Source organism: Oreochromis niloticus, linkage group LG23 (assembly GCF_001858045.2).
Source record: "Oreochromis niloticus isolate F11D_XX linkage group LG23, O_niloticus_UMD_NMBU, whole genome shotgun sequence".
NCBI lineage: Eukaryota > Metazoa > Chordata > Actinopteri > Cichliformes > Cichlidae > Oreochromis > Oreochromis niloticus.
Genome location: NC_031986.2, coordinates 12,195,748 through 12,216,423, shown reverse-complemented (window position 1 = coordinate 12,216,423; position 20,676 = coordinate 12,195,748). Strand labels below are relative to the sequence as shown.

Here is a 20,676-nt window from a genome sequence, read left to right as displayed (position 1 = left end):
TTAGGCTGGTATATAATTAAGACTCAATAGAAACTAATCTACAGAAAACACTGTTTCTTGAATACAGCCTCTGAATGTGAGTGTATGGTGGGTGGATGCCAACTACCCATTCAGCCTCAATAGTACAACACTCACCACATATTTTTCAGTTTCCAAAGAAACCTGTGATTTATCTGTAGCTGCAAGCACAACAACATTTGTGTCACTCGTCTGCTTTTTACTGCATGCAAATTGAAGCTATCGCGGTATTTTTATGGGTAAACTGAACTTTAAATAGTCTTATTCAGACTGCGATATTTATTTTTGCACTTTGGAAGTCATTATGAGATTTTGCAGTTAACTGCTTAGTTATGTGCACTCTCTTACTATCTGCCTACTTATTACTATTTCCTACTTTTCCCACAAGGATTTTGTGGGTGTATAAAGAAAACAGTATGCAGAGTCCATCACTGTTTATGGTTCTGTTTAGTATTTAAAGAAAGCTTCTTTCTGCCTTCTGACCAAATCCTACAGCAGTCCCACAGATAGAAAGACTGTGCTGATGCAATTATTAAATATATGTTAATAAAAAATGTAAAAAAAAAACAAAAAAACTTGTGCTTTTGTCAATTAAAGGCCACACCAGACCCACTTAGAAAGAAGTTCTGTTTAATGGAACTACATGATGCTAATCATGTGGTTGTGTAAACTGTAACCATGCAAAGAACTTAGATAATCAGATAAACTCTAAAATTCTCAGAAATGCTTCAGGAAAAAACGACTTCCTGTTATATTGTATGAGCCTATAATGATATGAGAAAGATGAGAGTGAGCCTGTACGTGTGTGTGTGTGTGTGTGTGTGTGTGTGTGTGTGTGTGTGTGTGTGTGTGTGTGTGTGTGTGTGTGTGTGAGTGTGTGTGTGCTCTCTCACCACTGCGTTTTGCTCCACCCGAGCTCGGACCTGATCCACTTTGCCTGAGATGACCCTTGGGAAGATAGAGGAGTCTGCACCTTTACAGAAGAGATAAACCTCACCTGCTCAAACGCATGCACAGAAAACAAAAGAGTATCGGATTAAAGAAAAACATAAACACAGACACATAGAAATCAATATAAAGAATATATATATATAGTTTTGTGCGCATTACCAGTGCTGGCCCTGACAATAACGCTCATCCTCCGTCGGACTGAGTCAAATGTCAAAACCTCTAGCAGGTCAAACCTGATAAAAACAGGAAGAAAATCCCACAAATACTACTGAAAAAATAATAGCTAACTATCAATTAAAGAAATTAAAAACAGATAAAAATAACAATAGTCATCTGATTTTCAAGGTTCACAGAGAATAATAACATTGCTTAAAGCGGCACACTCACTTTTCAACTTCATCCTCCCTATTTAAGATTTCCATCCTACCGTCCTTGAGCCTCAGATAGGTGAAACCGAGCCTGCAGCACAGAACAACCATTATTGGAGTGAATAAAATGAATGTCCAAAAAATAGAAATAGAAAAATAAAAAAACTAAATTCTTCTGAGCGCAGCAGTGATTACTGCTGCCATTGTGTGCAACGTGAGTGTGTGTGTGCTGCACCTCTTCATGCCCTCCACCAGTGCAACCTCGTCAGGAGAGGAGGAGATGTAGAAGGAAGTGGACTTGCCCTGGTGAATGCCATGTTTGATCCCATCTACAGTATCCTCCTCTTTCACCTGCACCGTGTGGCACAAACACAACGCCCGGAAAAACAGCTCCTCGTGCTCCTGCAGTGGACGACCGACACTAGATTACCCTCATTCGCACGAACCACACACGCACATTCAAAGCGAGTCAGCACTTACCCTGGCTGCGGGACCTGGGGATGAGTCGATCATGTCCATACCGGCAGCTCCAGGCATCACCTGCAGACATACAGACCACAGATCACTCTAGGAGTCACTGGTTATCAAACACAGGCTATGATGATATGTACATTTGGCATTTTAGTACTAAAGCTTGATTCTAAGGCTTGACATATACAGCACGATGTGCATGTTTATGTGACAGTAACCCCTTGACTCTGAAGTTTGAAGTCCTATGTTAAAAGGAGTAAATTGTAATAATATTGCAACACAACAACTTATCTCTCCTAAAATTATGACAGACCGTCTGTTCATCACATGTAAGGTTGTACGAGCTGCTGACTTGTCAATTAATGCTCATGATCAGTTACTTGGCAAACATAAATGGCCATTTAGCTCAATAAACAGCAGCAAGACTTGCTGGCAAAATTTGATTTCCTCGTATGACCATTAAGCACTGAACACAGATGATTACACTTAACACACAATGCCCAGGAGTTTTATTGTCAGGAAATCTGTATTAATCCAGTGAAAACACAGAAATGACTAAATACATGAATGTTACATTCTTCTCACAGATTTTTATTAGATCTCAAAAAACACACAAACAAATAAAAAACCAACCTAATTTGGCCTAAACTGTTGCCTTTCTGTCATTTGATTTTTACACCTCCATTACATAAAATATGAACTCTTTGCAAATAAATGAATGGCTACAAATGAATCAATCACAAACACTGATCCATCTTTAGCTTGTCCACAGAGACTGTATATAAAGGATGGAAGTAGTGTGACATCATTAAAATGGTTTTGAACCACCCTTGGAATCTCCTTTAGAATGCCTTTATTTGTATCTTTAGAAATGCACTACATTATCCAGCAAGTCTTATTAGCAAGCTGCATCCATACAAACTGTGATTCTTTCATGCATACACAGAAACACCCACAACATCTACTAACTGGAAGGCCGGTGGTTCAATCCCTCGCTCCTTTAGTCTGCATGCCAAAGTATCCTTGGAGAAAATACCTGAACCCTGAACTGAGTTTCCCCGGGTGCATCCACTGCACTGTGATTATGTGAATGTCAGGCTCAAAGTGCTTAAGCACAGAAAAGAAAGTGCTTGTAGGACTGTGTATGAATGAGGCTTGTAGCAAGAAAAGTTCATGGCTGAAGCTAAATATCTTACAGATCAATCTAGTGGGACTGAACGTTTTACCTGTCCATTACAGATAGCGTGAGGTACGTAAACGTGTCCATCCACACAGCACTCTATAAACTCCATGTTGTTCTCTGTTAGCGTTCCTGTCTTGTCTGTAAACACGTACTCCACCTGGAAAGAAAGCAGGGTAAGTGTCTTTTATTCTCATCTCTAACTCACGTTTCCATACAGTAATGCTTCTTTGCTCATTAGTCTGCTCAGAGTGAAGTGCACTTTGCTACCTGTCCCAGTTCCTCATTCAGGTCTGATGTGTTGACCACGGCTCTCTCCCCCAGCTCCTCATCGAACATTTCATCATCCCACATGATGAAGTAGGAGCCCAGGAACTTCTGCATCTCCACAGTGACATACATGGACACGGGAATGATGTAGTTGAAAAGAACCATGAAGGCCAAAAAGTCTGTGAACGCCCTGATTAGCTGAGGAGGAGGAGGACGAAGACAAGTGTGAGACAATAAAGAGGGGATCGAAATATTTTTATTTTCCAGGATTCGAGACTCACAACATGTCTCTGTCTCTCAGCTTCCGTCTTCTGGTTGTAAAAGGGCTCGTCTTTGTTGGGGTCGGACTGCCACACGTATTTCAGTGCCGTGTTGATGAGAGCTTTGCTGATGAGAATGCACAAGTAGACCACCAGGTAGGCATTCATTGACCTGCAGAGGGAGAAGTTAAAGATCTGTGACATATTTGTTCATGATAGTGATAGATGAGTTTTTCATTAATCTGCTTTGAACAATGCGGACAAAAATTTAGATTGAAAACCCCATTTGAAAAAAGGATTATGGAAACTATCTGCCAAGGATGGAGGAGTCTGTGCCTCCTTTAAGTACTGCCTTAAAACATTCCATTGACTTCATTACATTTTTCCTGCATTGATCTGTCTTTATGACTTGTGTGCTTTATTCTTTCCCTGAAAAATTACGCACAAACTCCAGAGTAGAATTTAATATGACTAAGTGGAGAGATGGAGCATCAGCATGGCAGTTTGTGGATCCAGATCACATGTTTTGATATAATTCACATATACAGGTTGTAAGCTTTGGACTTTGTGTAGGATGTGCTTAAGTGTCTTGTATCACTGCCATGATTGTGTTTCTTGATCCCTCTTTTCTCCTGGTGATAACACATGTTCTCATGAGTGCACACAAAAAAAATAAGGGGGCAAAGCTTGGGGCCCTGGTACTATTTTTACTATTTTGGTACCATTTCCCACTGTGGTTGAGAGTGTAAAAAGCACAAGTATGTTCAGGTGCAAATGAAAGTAGTGTGAAAGGCAGTTAGAAACAATCCATAAGAGATTTCTGACTGCCTGTCACCCATTTGGCGATTTTAACAAACAGGAACTAAAAAATAAAAGCACTAGAACCCAGAAAGACTCGCAACCCAGTCCACCATGTAAAAGGTAACTTGGTAAACAACTCAGTATACTTGTCAGAATATTCAAACTTGAAAAAGGGGAACAGCTGAGACAAGACATTTACTCTGAGCTGAGTCAATGAGCCGACGAGTTAATGAGACACACGCAGTGAGCAAGTGTGAATGTAATCCACCTACAGTCACTCATTTATACATCTGGATACAAGACACTGTCTACGCCAGATGGAAAGAAAATTGATCCAGTCAGCGCAGCGAGCCAAAGAGACACACACAGACGCTCAAGTCTCAATGAATAAACGAAGACATGAGAAGTGAACAGATGGAACTAAGGATGGGTAAGAAAAATTTCAGTTATTATCTAAGCTGGTGTTAGAACAGAAACAGCCAAAGACTGTGAAGCCACACACTGTGAAACTTGCATGAGAGCATTGATCGATGCTAATAGGCTCCTTTCAGAAACAATTCATAATATAATATAAAAATGAAAGAGGAGGAAACGAAAAGAGCTTACTTTTCCACTGCAGATCGTTTCTGAGACTTGGACTGGTAATTGAGAGCCATCTTGGTTTCCATGCCAGTGTAGATGGCCACAGCTACAGAGGGGAAAAGGAAAAGTCTCATTTAAAATGCTGCACTGTACATTTTTTAAAAAGAATATTAAAAAGTGTAAAGTTGAGGTAATTTCTAACATTTATCATTAATGGTGTAGAATTACCATAGATATATTCAGTGTTCTTGAGTGTGGCTCCTCGGAGCAACAGGTTCTCTGATCCTAACGGCCTGCAGACAGTCCAGATGATAATCATTTATTTCTTTCACAAACAAAAAGATCTAATGTTAAGAGTCAAATAAGGAATGCCATTTCCATCTGAAGAACTTTATATCTGGCAGCATGGCTCTGTTCTGGGAATTGCCCACCATTGCATGCACACATACAGAAAGCTAGAGACAGGAAAAGCAGGCTTTAAGAACAACAGATATGACACTTAAAAAGTCAGCTGCAGAGTAAAAGTGGGTTTCAAGGCATCCTGCAGCAGTGCAGCAACTGAGGGAAAGATAAAGTAGTAGTGTACTCCATAAGAGATTTGCCAGTTGGATGCAGAGGTGTATCAGGTGAGCCATCAGCTGATGGGGGCTTGGATTGTTATCAGCTGATCTGCTGGCATTGCAGCTGAGGTGAACTAATGCTGAGCTTAATTAAATCTAATTAAGATAAACAGGTAAGCTTTGCACTAAGTCGTCATTCTGCAGAAATGCGAAATCTTCTTTGAAAGACTGAGCAGCATCACACTTTGTTATCAAAGAAATTTAATACATGTCTGGATGGTTTTGAATTTTATTTTTAAATGATGGGTGAATACAATAGAAATATGTCAATTTCTGATGATCTTTAATATAAAAGTGTAATATTTTTGTGCTATGTTACCTTGCCACTGGCTCATTGGTCATGTAGATGTTGATACGCCCCACGAATCTGTGTAGGAAAGAAAAGAAGTGAGATAAGGCACGTTTATTTTGCAAGAACGCTTTGTTCAAGTCTGTGTGCGTGTGTGCGTGTGTGCGTGTGTGCGTGTGTGTGTGTGTGTGTGTGTGTATGTTACTGACTTGTACAGGTCTGGCTGTGGTTGTTCACATTCTATTGTGGCGTGGATGGTGTCCACCTCTTTCTCTGCGTTGTAAGCTTTGGTTTCCTGAACTGCATAATATGTCTAGGTTGGAAGAGGGAAGGGAAACAGAAGAAATGGATGGGTAAATGAACAAAGAGAGAAAGATGATGGGAGTGTAAGTAATAAGGCAACACAGGAGGAGAAGTATTAAAGACACACGTTGTGGGATGGTGACAGAGGGCGGTAGGGAGATGAAGGGAAATAAGAAAAGCAATAAGGGAATGGATTAAGAGTTAGATGAATGAATGGATGAATGGACAGAGAAAAACATAAATCACAGCAAATCAGAATACATCTAGTACATATTTAAGTGGATTAAGTTTATCCAGCACACCTTGTGACTGCTCTCTCCATCCAGGCTGGCTGTAGTAACAAAGCAGGTCCCGTCATCTCGAGACGAGGAGAGGAGGATGAGATCACAGGGGAAAGCCTCATCTTCTTTCACCAAGACCACATCTCCAACCTGTCACACAGACCGAGACAACAAATCCTGTGTTTACTTCTAATACATGCAGGGCCTTGATACCTTGAAGCCAACAGCTGGAGCCTTTTGCATATTTAAATTAATTCGCTGGTATAGTGGGGTCTAATTTGCCACTACCCTCCTGGCTCTGACCACCTAAGTGAGCATATCAGTGAGGAGTCCTAGCAGCACTTTAGTAGAGAAATATAGTCACTGAACAAAAAATGCAGTCAAATGCAACTCACCTAATGACTTACCAGCAGTAAGCTCATATCATTTCAGTCTTATGTCGTTACATAACATACATCAATCTAACAGTTCTTTTAAAGCTAAATTGCTTTTAAATGCAGGCAAACACACACACAAACACACACACACACACACACACACACACGTACAGAGAGCTTAGTAGCAGGAAAATCCCTCAGTGTGAGCCACTAAAACAAATGCACCAATGCTCTGTTAGATGGGGTGAGTGAGTTATCTGGTTTCACACACACACACACCCTGAGTTTGCGGCTTTGTTTGCGGACCACTTTGCCATGATGCACCACGTGGACAGGACACTGGTTGACAGCGTTGTCTGCTTTGTGTCTCAACCAGTCCTCATAACCCTGAGAGAGAGGAGGAGACAGAGAGGAGAAAGTAAAAGTGAACACGTGTGCCTGCAGGTGTGGCTGCTGGTGTAGAGTTTACTGTCAACAGTCACATTAGGTGAACTCACCTGTTTAATGGCGGTGACTGTGATGACAAAGAACAGTGGCAGTCCGCTGGTGACCGGACTGGTGGGAGTGTCAATAATCAACTGAAGTGACCGCACACACGAACATACAGCGAGAGAGAGAAATGAATGCCAGAAAAGGTTTCGGGGGAAGAAGAATATATAGAAATGACAGACAGCAGTAAATAGGCACTATTTACGTCTGAGCTTTATGGCAATAAACAAGAAGGTAAAGGAGGTATAAATATGATGAATGAAGCTACTTTAAGCTGTCCCCTTATTCACAGTGGTGAATAAGTATAGTGACAGTAAAGTGACAGCTCACCCTGAAATCACATATACACGTTTTTCCTCTGGTCTATCGCGACAGTTTTAGTGTGAGTTTCCCAGTTTTGAGCAATTTAAGGTAGAAACCATTCTCTGTATATTGAACTGCACATGTCAACAATGAAGCGTAAAGAAAAATATGTTTCTACGTGAAACATTTCTTCGATTGACTGTAATGATTCATAGAAAGAGGTGTTTCTGCTAAGTTTTTCTAATGTATGCTTCTGATGCAAGTGCCATTAAATTCAAGAGAAGGCAGACTTCTCTAGATAAACAGCACACAAGGAAAACTCTCCCTTATGGAAAAATATGAATTATCTTTACAACATGCTTTGCAAAAGCCTTGTAGTGAAGTTCAGTCAGTGTGAGCAGGAAAATGTTTTACCTGAACCAGAAATATGATGAGAAAGTAGAAGTTGGCGACTCTCCTGAACTGCTCAAACATATTCTTTGGGATGAAGTTCCAAAACGTGTACTGGAAACAAGATTTTTTTTTATTTTTTAAGATATACTGAGTTTCACTTATCAGATAAAATCTTAAAATCCCAGCCTTTAAAAAGATGCCACAGTGTTATCAACATCTACCCACGCCAATGGAAACAAAAGCAAAGAGGCTTAAGACCAGATTTCCTAACACAGTTAGTGTGTTAGTGCTAACTGAGTTTTGGAATTGGAAAAAAAAGTACTGTTATTAATAACAAACACAGCAGAGTGACAGGATTCAATTCAATTCAATTTTATTTATACAGCGCAAAATTACAACAACAGTCACCTTAAAGCGCTTTATATTGGAAGGTAAAGACCGTACAATAATACAACAGATAAAACCCAAGCAATAATATGACCTCCTATGAGCAAGTGCTTTGGCAACAGTGGGGAGGAAAAACTCCCTTTTAACAGGAAGAAATCTCCAGCAGAACTTTCTCAGGAGGGCCAGTCATCTGCTGTGACCAGTTGGGGTAAGGGGAGGAAGACAGGACAAAAGACATGGCGTGAAAGGGAGACAGAGATTAATAATAACCAGTGACTCAATGCAGAGAGGTCTATTAACACATAGTGAGTGTGAAAGGTTACTGAAGAAAAAATGCTCAATGCATCATGGGAATCCCCCAGCAGCCTATTGCAGCATAACTAAGGGAGGATTCAGGGTCACGTGATCCAGCCCTAACTATATGCTTTAGCAAAAAGGAAAGTTTTAAGCCTAATCTTAAAAGTAGAGATAGTGTCTGTCTCCCGAATCCAAACTGGAAGCTGGTTCCATAGAAGAGGCAGGCACCTCCCTCGTGCTTTACTCTCGCGCTGCTCTGTGTGGCAAATCGAGCGCACCTCTCTGCGTTTCAAACACGCGCCACAACAATTAAGAGGAGCTAACAGAGGGAAGCTCGGAAAGCTTAGCAGAAGTTATTTGGAGAGGAGAGTGACTGCCGTTGGTTGAAAAGAGAGGTACAAAAAAAACCTTCAGTGGTGTGGAAACATTATGGGTTCACTAAACATAGATGTTTACATTTTATTTTTTATATTGCAAACATTTGCACTGTAATCAGTATTTGCACACTATTTTATACTATTTTTGACAATCTTTAAAGCCATTATTCAATACATTGTTATTGTTAAATGAATATCGTCAAATAATCGAGATCTCAATTTCAGAGAAAATAATCGTGATTATCATTTTTGCCATAATCGAACAGCCCTATATGTGACATATTGAAATTGCATTTGAATTTGCGCTTGTTTTTTGCTTTCACTTTGCAATCGTGCGAACTGTGTATAGAGAGCGACAGTACTGATTGGTGAGTGACGATAATTTGCGCACCAATTCCTCTGACATTGTCTTATCAATCGTTAGCTTACTATGCGAACATGACAAGTGAAATCTCCCACAGCAAGCTTAAACATGTGAGAGGTTGATCGCGCAGAGAATCGCTGAGCGTTATGTGAGTGCGTGTGTAAAAGAAGCAGGATATATATTTTAGTTCTGCTGAGCCAAATAAGACCGGTCAGGGTGAAGAAGTGACAGCCAAAGGAAAGCTTACCACAAAACGGAAAAGTTATGACAAATCAGACTATAAGGCAAAAAGAAAGTGCAGCTTTATGGTTTCATGGACAAAAGAATTTCTGTGGCTGCAATATGACAAGCTAAATAACCAGGGGTGCACATAAGTGGTCCACAGGTGCGCATTCGCTGTCAAAATAAAAAATGCGCACTAGATAAGAAGTTGCAACGCGTGTTTGCGTACATAATTTTCTGGAGGAGGACAGGCATTTGTTTAGAACTCTTAAAGATGTCGAAGAAGCTCCTTTAAGCAATTACTTTGGTGTTCCTCCACCTCCAAAGAAATGTCAGATGGAGAACCACAAAAGAAGCGCGTATTCTCGGAAAAGTGGTTGCAGGAGGTGAGCTGGCTTCAAACAAATGATGAACGCACAGAGATTTGGTGCAGAATGTGCCGTGAAAATCCCACTCTAGCAGACAAAAACAGTGCCTTTCATATGGACGCAAACGTGCATTGCAACTTCTTATCTGGTGCGTGTCTTTTATTTTGACAGCGAATGCGGACCACTTATGTGCACCCGTGTAAATAACATAATGTTCTGCCGGGTGTGTTGTTGGTTTCCCTCGATTTCTGAGTGGACAAGTGCCTTTGTAACTGGGATCAGTAATTTTAAGAAAGGCCCCCATTAGAACCCATGAGAAATGCAAGAAATGCATTATCGCTCAGTCTGCAATATCTTTCCCAGAACAAACACCAATTGCAAATAACATACTAATAATCAACCTGAAAAATCTGTTTAGAACAGCGTACTATGTTGCAAAGAGTGAACTACCACTGGCAAAATTTAGCAGTCTTTGCAAACTTCAAAAAGCAAATGGCCTAGATCTTGGTTCCACTTGCTTCTTATCCGTGACTTCAGTGGAAATTTCAAATTCAGGATCTGACACAGACTGATTCCTGTTGTACACAGTTCTTACAAGTTCATAGAAATTTCTGTTCAATTAGAACCAAGTATTTGAGTTGATGATTGTAATTTTTATACAATGTTGTAATTTGTGTTTCAACAATTTTTTGATTAATGTTTTGTTTCCGTTACAATATTATACTTTAATGTATAATATTGTAACGGAAACAAAACAGGAAACAAAACATAAAAAAATTGCTCCCTTTTTTATTCGGGCTACTTAAATTTATTTCGGCCTACCACAAACTGAAGAGTCCCTGCCCGAAGGGCTACCAGGGATTTTGAAATTTTGCGAGCCCTGAGAGGGGCCTGAAAACTGAAGGCTCTGCCTCCCATTCTACTTTTAAATACTCTAGGAACAACAAGTAGGCCTGCAGTGCGAGAGCGAAGTGCTCTAATGGGTGATATGGAACTATAAGGTCATTAAGATAAGATGGGGCCCGATTATTGAAGACCTTGTATGTGAGGAGCAGGATTTTGAATTCAATTCTGGATTTAACAGGGACCCAGTGAAGATAGGCCAACACAGGAGGAATCTGCTCTCTCTTTCTAGTGCCTGTTATTACTCTTGCTGCAGCATTTTGGATTAACTGAAGGCTTTCCAGTGAGGTTTTAGGACATCCTGATAATAATGAATTACAGTAGTCCAGCCTAAAAGTAATAATTGCAGTAGTTTTTGCGTGTAATAGGTAGGAAATCATAATTTTGCACATGAACACACATGCTATAAAACAGACAAATATAGAGTTTACTAAATGTTTTTTTTTTTTTTTTCCTTTTTTTGTTTGTTTTTTTAAATCAGGCAGCAGGAGGAAGCTTTTTTTGGGCAAAATGTAAAATAATGTTTATTGGTACAAACTCAGACATGAAACACTCAAAGGACCTGTGATGAACAGTTGAGAGAGGCCTGGTTAACTTGCTGTAATAAGTGAGACTTAGTTATGCCAGTTGGACCATATCAGCGAAAGCTTTCTTCATACTACAACTGGATGTAAATATTACATCCAGGTCAGAAATCTAGGCTCCTTTTATTTACAGCTTGTAAAACTAAAATTAATGTTCATGCAGCATAGCTTCAGTTTATAACAAGCTGACATTTAGACTGGAGGGACAGAATTAATCAACACAAAGTCCACTCCAAGACCAGCTTAGCAGTTGGAACCAGAGTAAATACCAGCTGGTTCTACCAGTCCCTGATGCTGTTTGCTTTAACAGTGAAAAAAAGTAATAAGGTATAATCAAGCAAACTGGTACAAATATACAATATATATTGTGCAAACCACAGACATAAAATTTTCAAAAAGTTGGAGAGGGCTAAACTGATTATTGAAATTAGAACACAGCACAGAGTGTTCTTTCCCAAAAACAGCTCATTCACTGAATAGTCTTTGTCCCATTACCAAGAATAAGTCGCCCACGCTGTAAAAACAAGCATGAATAGTGCTGGAGTACTAACAGCTCTGTTCTGTTGTGTCCTTTTGTTTAGACACTGATGCTTCGCTCAAATCATAATTGATTTTAAAGCTGAAAGAATAAAACCTGTTTGTGCGTTCTTCACCTCTAAACTCTCATTATATTGCAGGCGGATCCTGATAAAGCAAGTCCTGCTTTGAATATGTGTGCATCTGTGTGGGTGGGCGTTTCACTGACCTTTGAAGAGACTATTCTGTTGTCAGGAAATCTTTGCTGTATAAAAGCCTCAGTTCCTGGAGGAGGCTCCTTATGTCCAATGTAAATTGTCCGGCTATCGACCCAGTTCTCCTCCCCGACACACTATGGGAGGAAAGACACAGAACAAGTTTGAGTATCCTGAAGCATACATGATGGTTTCATGTAGTATCAGTTTATATTGTCATTGTTTTAGTTTAGACAGTATGCAGTACGCTGACAGATGTCTATGAGGACCAGTGTGTACGTACGGGACACACAGAAACAGACTCACAAACACTGAGAGAGAATTACAATGAATGAGTTATTTCTTCTCAATGAATGAGAGCTTTTGTTGTCACAGATACACAGACCTGCATGTAACTAAGACTGGAATGCATTACACACACACACACACACACACACACACACACACACACACACACACACACACACAGATGAAACACCAGGATTGTGTCTCTCTGCGCTGATGCTGCTTTTTGTTATTTTGACAACCCTTTGTTTGTTTGTTTGTTTGTTTTTATTTCTTTCTGGTCTTCAGGGTAGAAAATTAATTATTTTCATCACAATTACCATAACATGTGTTAACATAAACTCCTTCCTAGTGGTATTTTAAAGCCTCTAATGCTAATTTTTTAAACCTAGAAAATAAAACCTAGAAAAAACTTTGAGCCATTCAGTTTATAAGTGATGAAGACAAACTTGAATACTCAAAGCTAACATGTGGTAGATTAGCAGTAGTGAGAATGCAACATGTCAGACAAACTGGTTTAAAGTAGAGCTGGGCGATAAAACGATAACGATATGTATTGCGAAATAAATTTTTCTCGATAGAAAAATTAAACTATTGCAATAGACCTCATCTCTCTCTTGCTCTCTTAAAAAAAGAAAAGAAAAGAAGAACAGCCAATCCAAATTAAGTAGCGCAGAGCCGAACCAATCACAGCCGCAGCGTCACGTCACGTGACTTGTTACGTACAGTACAAGTGTCAAGCCGCGCATGTGTGGTTTGGGAAGCAGCCAGCCGCTGGTAACGGAGGAAAGTGTGTTTCGTAGTGATGTGTCGGTCGCGAACGAAATGGCTTGACGTGAACGACGCCAGCCGGCTCCTTATCGCGAGCCGTGGGTTTTTTGCTTTCTTTCTCTCACCCTCTCTCTCGCACTTTTTTTCCGCTTCACTCCGCACGCGAGCCTTGTGCTTTGCACTGAGCAGAGGGGGGGGGGCGGTAGTTACAGTCGCAGTAGCACAGGAACAGAGCGGGAGGGAGAGAGGGAGAGAGAGAGAAAGAGAGCCAGGGACAACAACGTGACATTAGAAAGGTATAGTGATCATCCACAACTATTTTCAGTTGCAGATGATAAAGGATTCAGAAAGTTAAGAAAGCTACACAACAAGGAGAGATTGAAAATTTCCTTTTAGTTCTCAGTTTATTTGATATTGACAAAAGTTAGTCAATTTTGTCTGTTCTTCTGTAAAACAAACTAAGATTTATTTTTAGAATTAACATTTTGTTTCTAAGTGGAATTGACAATTTAGTGGTCTGTTTTGTTTGTTCTATTTTGAAACTTAAACGCTTTAGCGGCTGCCTTTTGTGTAGTTTGCAATATTTGCCTTTATTTATCTGAAAAATTCTCATGTTCCTTAAGTACATCTACCCTGTTGAACTTATTATGGGAAATAAATATTTAAATCAAAACAAGCTGCTGATTATTTCACATTTTACTTGTGAGCAACGGCACATTTAAATCTTACAAATATAGTTATTTGGCTTATATCGTGATATATATCGTTATCGCCTGAAATGAAAAAAACATATCGTGATATGAAAAAATCTTATATCGCCCAGCTCTAGTTTAAAGTATTTAAGACAGGTCTGGACCTGCATGAGAAACACACTTGTTGGTCCGCTACCTCCAATGTCAACACAATCTTTCCCACTAACCCTGAGAAAGAAATCAGTTACCTGATATTTTTTCAAATCCACCCCAACACAAAGATGCAGGTAGAGCACCTTTCTACAACTATTTTCATCCTCTTTTAGTGCTCATTGACATTTTCATTTGACACAATTTAAAGAGGCCCGCAAGTGCCGCAATTCAAACAAACATTGTGCTTTATGCTCTGCTGCATTTATTTGAAATTTATAGGTACTTAAAAAGCAAGCATTTACATACAAAACAGGCTGTTTGGATTCCTCCATCAACAAATGACTGTGGCTCCGGTTAATGGCTTTGGATAACAAATGGGTGACCCTGAACATCTCAGCATGGAGCATTTTGTCTGACGTCTCAGCTCTGCTGCCACAAGGACAGCTGCTTATATTATATCATGTTTCAGTTTTGATTTATCGACCTCTTCCTTTCTTTCCATTTTATGCTTTATTGAGCTGCTTTTGTGCAATTTTAAACATCTTAATTCTGAGCTATTTTGTTTTGGGATGTTGTTGTTGTTTTTATTATTGGGATTTTCTTTTCCTTTTCATGGTTTTGGCTACTGTGACAAAGAAACTGCCCAACGTTTGAGCATAAATAAAGTATATATTTCACCTCTGAACATGGATATCAGCAACCTCAGAGCTCTACACGATATAACATCAGTCCTCTCACACGTAGCTCTTTGTATTTTGTCTAAAATTTCAATGATTCAATCTTCACTTCTTATCCATAAGTACTCTAATCACAAGATTTATGCACAGTGTAGTTACTGTATAAAAACATCCAGGTGTGTAAAATGATTAGCAGATAACACACTTTATTGTTTACAGTCAATGAAGCACAGGTAGCTTCCGTGACAAGTCCATTTGAAATACCTGCAACAATGTGCATCTGTTTTCAGGGTCAGAGGCGGGCTGGAGAGCACCCTGAACAAGTGGTCAATCACTCACAGCGCTAACACAGACAGACAGACAATCCCTCACATCTACTCTAATGTAGAATCACCAGTTCACCTAGCACGCATGTCTCTGGGCTATGAGAGGAAGGAGGCATACAGGAGAGAAACCAGCAAACAACAAATACTATTTTAGCCTTCATATTTCTGTTTGAAAAATGTCCATAATAACCATGGCTGTAGTCTTTTAAGTTGAGAAGGGTCATCCAAAGCTTCAATCAAACAGTCTGAATTATATCTAGACAACCATGTCATCGCAGGCAGCAGCCATCTGGCCATTTTGACCTGAAGTAACCAGAATGAAGAGCAGGCCTGGGCACCTAAGTCTGTCTCTCTCTTTTAGCCATGAAACTATTCCCTGCACATATTACAACTGTCAGTGTCAGCAATCACAACAAATAAACACAGCGAGTCGTTTAATTTGTCCCCAAATCATCTGCCTGCACACACACACACACACACACACACACACACACACACACAGAGGCTAACGAGAGGTGACAGTAATCTGTGGCCAGTGAATGAGATTGTGTGTCAAGAGGCTGCATGGCCCAGATTTTTTACTCTTGCTCTTTCTGTCTTTTACACACACACACGCACACACACACACACACACACACACACACACAGAAACAAGTTAACTCACAGCTCTAAGATTACCTTGTTTAGGATGGAGGTCTATTTATATCCCGTGACCTCCAATTATCTATGTGACACAGCAAAGGAATAATGGAAATGGAAGGAACGGGAAGACTAGAAGCAAAATGGAAACTGATGAATACTGACATATAAAGCTTAAGCCATCTGCCTACTTCCCTCTCTTCCTTGCTAAAAGCCATTGTCGATGCCCCATTGAGACCAAAGTTGCTAAAACCGGAGTTTAATTTCTGTGCTGACATTTAGATGGGTTCACATCATGCGCCTCACAAGCCGTTCTATAATAAATCCAAACCAACATCATCCATCATATCTGAGAATCACCACACTCTGATATCTTGTTCACTGTGAAGACGGGGATGAAAACCAGATAGCACGGACAGCTTGCCAATCCTGACGCCCACACAGTGTTGCTGTTCCTCCTCTTCTCTCCCACCTGCCTGCTCCGTCTGCTTCACCTCACACATTTCTTACATATTTCCTGTTAGCTGTCTGCTTATGGAAGACTGCCATATTTCTATACAAGACTTTGGCTGGTGAACTATATAATATCTGGCATGCAGCAGAAACTATTTCTCATTTCTGTCTTACAGTTACTGATGAAAACAGACAGAAGGAAGGGGGCAGTTAATGTTGTTGTGGTTTTATAATCAATCAATGCGTAATGTGGCCCAATATAAACATGTTGCATAATAACAGTTAGTAGGAGATGCTCCGATTATTAACTCATAATTGGTAGCAGCGCCTAAGCCTAATATTAGGATCTTGTTCACAAATGTAGCACCTGCAGGAGGCAGTACCCGCTTTCTTCTGTGTGAACACTATGGATTTGAGGACCATCACAGTACTAAGAGCTGGGGTTTTTTGTGTTTTTTAAGCTCATAGTACCATTCCTAGCATAACAGGAAGTTTGAGTGTTGTAGATGTAAAATGGTTGCTCCAGATGTACGTCTAAACATCAGCAGCTCTTAATATTAGTGTTGAAAGAAAAATCAGAATTAAACCTAAATTAAATGAACAAGCTGAAAAGTTTAGGCTTTTTTGACCCTATTAAATATTAAAATATTTACCAGCAATACCCTTGAACTTGCTACATGGAGAAGCAATAAAGAGAGACACTGAAGAAGCTGAAACAGGATTAAAAACAGAGATAAATGAAAAAAGGGATCAAAATAAGAGGCGATGTTGGAAAACTAGCTGCTGGCCAGCTTTTGTATTACTTCAGAGTTCCTATTAGTCAGGCAAATACAAGCAAAAATTAAAAATAAATAAGGATTCGAAAGCAAATAGCTCCCATGGGACCTACTCAGAGGGTACTTACCCTCAGACAGTCCCCAGAAGAGTTTGGTCTGAGGTGGCTAATTAGACTAAATTACTGCGCTGCTTCAGTTTGTTTCATCCAAACTACTGAATGGATCAGGGATATCATTAAAGGGATGAGCCCGGGATAATTGTTCACATTTTTTGGCGATAAAGTCAGCCGTCTTATCTGTGACACAGATCAGCAACTGCACAACTATACTAACTGTACACTATTACTACCAGTGCAGTAATGCTGCATGACTATTGTTTAAAAGCTGAGCGAAAAGTTGCGCAGAACAATGAATTTGTTTGGATGTTATGATCATTTCAGAAATCTGTATTGATCAGTGTTGTTGTTTTTCTTTAGTCTAACCAGATGGCACTCCACAAGAATCAGTGGGCCTTCTCTCTCACTGTCCATTTTGCCGGTAATGCAACTTTATTGGTTTTCTCACCTCTTTCCTCTCCGTCTCTCACCACAATCCGGTCGGCCTCTAAGTCCACATTCTCTCTCCTATCAATTATGTTTAGCTTTCATCCGGATTTGAGCTTTTTACATCAAAGGCTGTCTGCGTTTAATCAAATAACATAGCATCTTTACAAAATAAAAGCGGGGCTTATAAAATAAAGGTCTGCCGTATTAGCTCGGGCTTTTCGACTTTGAATGTAACTGGAAACTTCGGGCTATTCTGGACCTTGATAATCACTTTTAGCGCCGGTTCACGTTTCAGGACGTGGGAGGTTTCAGGGGCGTATTTATAGTTGGAAGGGAAACATTTGTGGTCAGGAAAGAAAGATGGAGAGAGCTCAGAGGCTTTGTTCGTGTCTGTCTCACTCAGCACCCATATTCACTTTCCTGAATGTTAGTGGAAAGCGACGGGCTCACATACGAGGACTAACCCTGCAACATCAAAAGACAACTGAGAAGCCATACATGAACAATGGCATATAACGTTACCTGTGCAGACACAAGATATATTTAGACAAGCCTAACTTGTGTTGTCATTGTGTGTCTGTGTCTGTGTGTCTGTATAATACAAGAATGATGAGGTAAGCCCACCTAGTGTCAACATTAACGTAACAGGCACTGGGCTTATTTTAGGAATTTCACATTTAGATTAAGTGCCTGAATGTACACACAGGTGCAAAGATCAGCGGCACAATTCTCTGAGAGTCTTAGGAAGTGAAAGTAACTCTGCGAATTCTATTTTTAATGTATTATAGCTTTTTAAGTGACAGTGTCACAGCTGTCACTATTGTTTTTAATATTAGTAGTAGTAATATTATTATTAATAAAGGACAACCAGCTTGATGCCGGATCCAGGGAAGACCTGTTTTCTATGGGCCTGGGCCACATACAGCGAACCACAATCGGGCCAGATGTGGCATGCCATCACATAAACAGTGGCATCATTGCCAGACCTGGCCCATATCTGGATGACATATGTCTTATCATGCCAGAAGTCAATCAGCAGTGCTGGCTTGATACCAGATCCGGTATCAAGCCGGGGTATTTCTGTTAGATTTAAAATGCTAAAAGATAAACATGAAGTGAAAAAAAAGGAGACGAAAAGGTCTTCCAGTGCATGACATTATTCACATTATCCTGACTTAGATCTCATTTAAATGTGTGAATACGTCAGAGTTTTAATAAATCACACACTTTTAAAATGCCCTGAGAACTGAACGCAGCATTTGAGAGCCAGAAACTGAAGCCCCACTGTGACGAGTAACACAGGGCCATATTGTAAACAGGAAAACATTGACCCACCCACTCACACACAAGACGCTTCCTGCAACAGACACACACCCCAGCCCCACCAACAGTGGCACAGAGGAGCAACAAATTCATGTGTGAGAGAGAACGAGAGACGATGTTCGACAGGCAGGACCCAGAGAAGAGAGACAGCTGATACTGTTCCTTCCATCAATACCAACAAAAAAGACATTATTTTGATTAGATAAGGCATACCTATGTGTTTGCTCTCTAATGAGACATTGGAGTACCTGTTAAGTGGATTTTCATTATGTGGATTGTTTCATTATCGGGATCTTTTGATATGTGCCCAGCTACAGAAATGACAGCTGGTAAATACAGAAAGATCCATAAAAATCCATCATCACAGCAGCACATGGCCGAGACGTGACTTTAAGATTGACATCAATAGAGCGCACATCAACAGTGTCACCTGTAACTGAACTGATTGTTAAAATTATCCTATACTCTTTATTAAATCTATGACGAATGCACCCTTAGGTGAACAAGGTCATAATCTGGTCTCTTTAATGACTGACACAAAGGTTGCTACAGTAAGAAAACCACTAAATGTCTATGACCTCATCTGGTGTCAACAACATTAGATTAAGTAGACACCAGTTACTCTGGTGTGTCTGAGTTGGTTAAACTTCCACCCATCTCCATACTACTGAACTCATGACTGAGTGCTTCTCATTTGATCACATGACAAAAATGAGCACATCCACTCTACATATCTGTTCCAGAAAGCCTGGAGCTTATTAAGAGCTGCGCAAGAAATGAGGAAATGGAGCCACTTCTCTCTTCTCTTACTCATTTTCCTAATCTGAATCATTGGTTTAAGGTTAGAGGGCTAGATGTGTGTAATGTAGTTTGTGATTTTGATTTATATAAATAAAATCAACTTAAAAGAAAGAATTTATAATGACCAGGCTGAATGTAGTCAAATTAACACCTTCTTACTCACTGTACTAACTGCACAATCCAGAAACCAACCTCCACATTGCACTCAGTCAGTGCTGTATGATGCCTGGCAGATAAAGATAACATTTACAGGACAATGAGCAGCAAAAGAGGAAATCACCACAAAACACACAAACTATTGTTCGTCTGCAGATTTAAAGGCTGAGTTTGTCATTTCCACCGATGACCAGCCCGGCATTGTTTTATCTCCCACTGCAACAGGCAGCGCTGAAAATGAGTCAACAGCTTTCTGCCATACAGCCGATCTACGTTCTATGTCATACATCATGTTTGCATGTGGAAACACATTTCTCACGTGTCACATGAGTGTTTATTATCGCTCAGCTGCCACTGCGCCACAGAGATAAAGCAAAACAAGCTTTCTTCTCTAAATCACTACCTGATAAATGCAAAGTGTGTGTGTGCATTAGCAATGACTCGTACACTTGAGTCAGATGAAAGGTAAATAACTGATAACGTGCAGAAGCGGGGAGATTCTCATACTAACTTTGAACCCATGAATGTTTTCCCATTTTCTACACAAGAAGATTTTTCACACCATCTCTGCGTGGCTTCTCTTAATGGACTTGATAGGAAAAAAAGGCAAAAGAGCAAGCCAGAAATAGCAGTGAGCATGTACTATCATGTGTTTCGTGGGGAGGGTAATAAAACAATTGACTGTTGCACCTCCAGAGAAATAAAAATAAAATAAAACACCACACAGATGATATGGAGGTTCACTCACCCCGGCTGTCTGTAGTTTATCTTTATGTGTTTGAGATGTTCTGATAAGGGTGTGGATATGTGTGTGCAATCATCTTGGCATGTGTGTTACCTGAATAACAGATTAAAGACCAGCTGTGCTCCCCATCTGTCACAATGTTGTC

General features: G+C 40.1%; 1 protein-coding gene across 5 annotated transcripts in view; it reads right to left on the bottom strand.

Moving 5' to 3' along the window:
- Window positions 1-20,676, bottom strand: part of atp11a (ATPase phospholipid transporting 11A) — a 52,164-nt gene that overhangs the window by 14,766 nt on the left and 16,722 nt on the right. For all 5 annotated transcript variants that reach the window (XM_005450082.4, XM_013268965.3, XM_019351896.2 and 2 more), the window contains exons 2-18: window positions 12,204-12,326; window positions 7,978-8,067; window positions 7,269-7,349; window positions 7,051-7,158; window positions 6,416-6,544; window positions 6,020-6,123; window positions 5,841-5,888; window positions 5,130-5,194; window positions 4,926-5,007; window positions 3,540-3,690; window positions 3,259-3,456; window positions 3,035-3,148; window positions 1,818-1,877; window positions 1,573-1,739; window positions 1,357-1,428; window positions 1,129-1,202; window positions 912-1,015 (exon numbers count right to left, since the gene is read on the bottom strand). In XM_005450082.4, coding sequence (XP_005450139.1) covers window positions 912-1,015; window positions 1,129-1,202; window positions 1,357-1,428; window positions 1,573-1,739; window positions 1,818-1,877; window positions 3,035-3,148; window positions 3,259-3,456; window positions 3,540-3,690; window positions 4,926-5,007; window positions 5,130-5,194; window positions 5,841-5,888; window positions 6,020-6,123; window positions 6,416-6,544; window positions 7,051-7,158; window positions 7,269-7,349; window positions 7,978-8,067; window positions 12,204-12,326 — 1,770 coding nt within the window. The remainder of the gene's footprint in view (window positions 1-911; window positions 1,016-1,128; window positions 1,203-1,356; window positions 1,429-1,572; window positions 1,740-1,817; window positions 1,878-3,034; window positions 3,149-3,258; window positions 3,457-3,539; window positions 3,691-4,925; window positions 5,008-5,129; window positions 5,195-5,840; window positions 5,889-6,019; window positions 6,124-6,415; window positions 6,545-7,050; window positions 7,159-7,268; window positions 7,350-7,977; window positions 8,068-12,203; window positions 12,327-20,676) is intronic.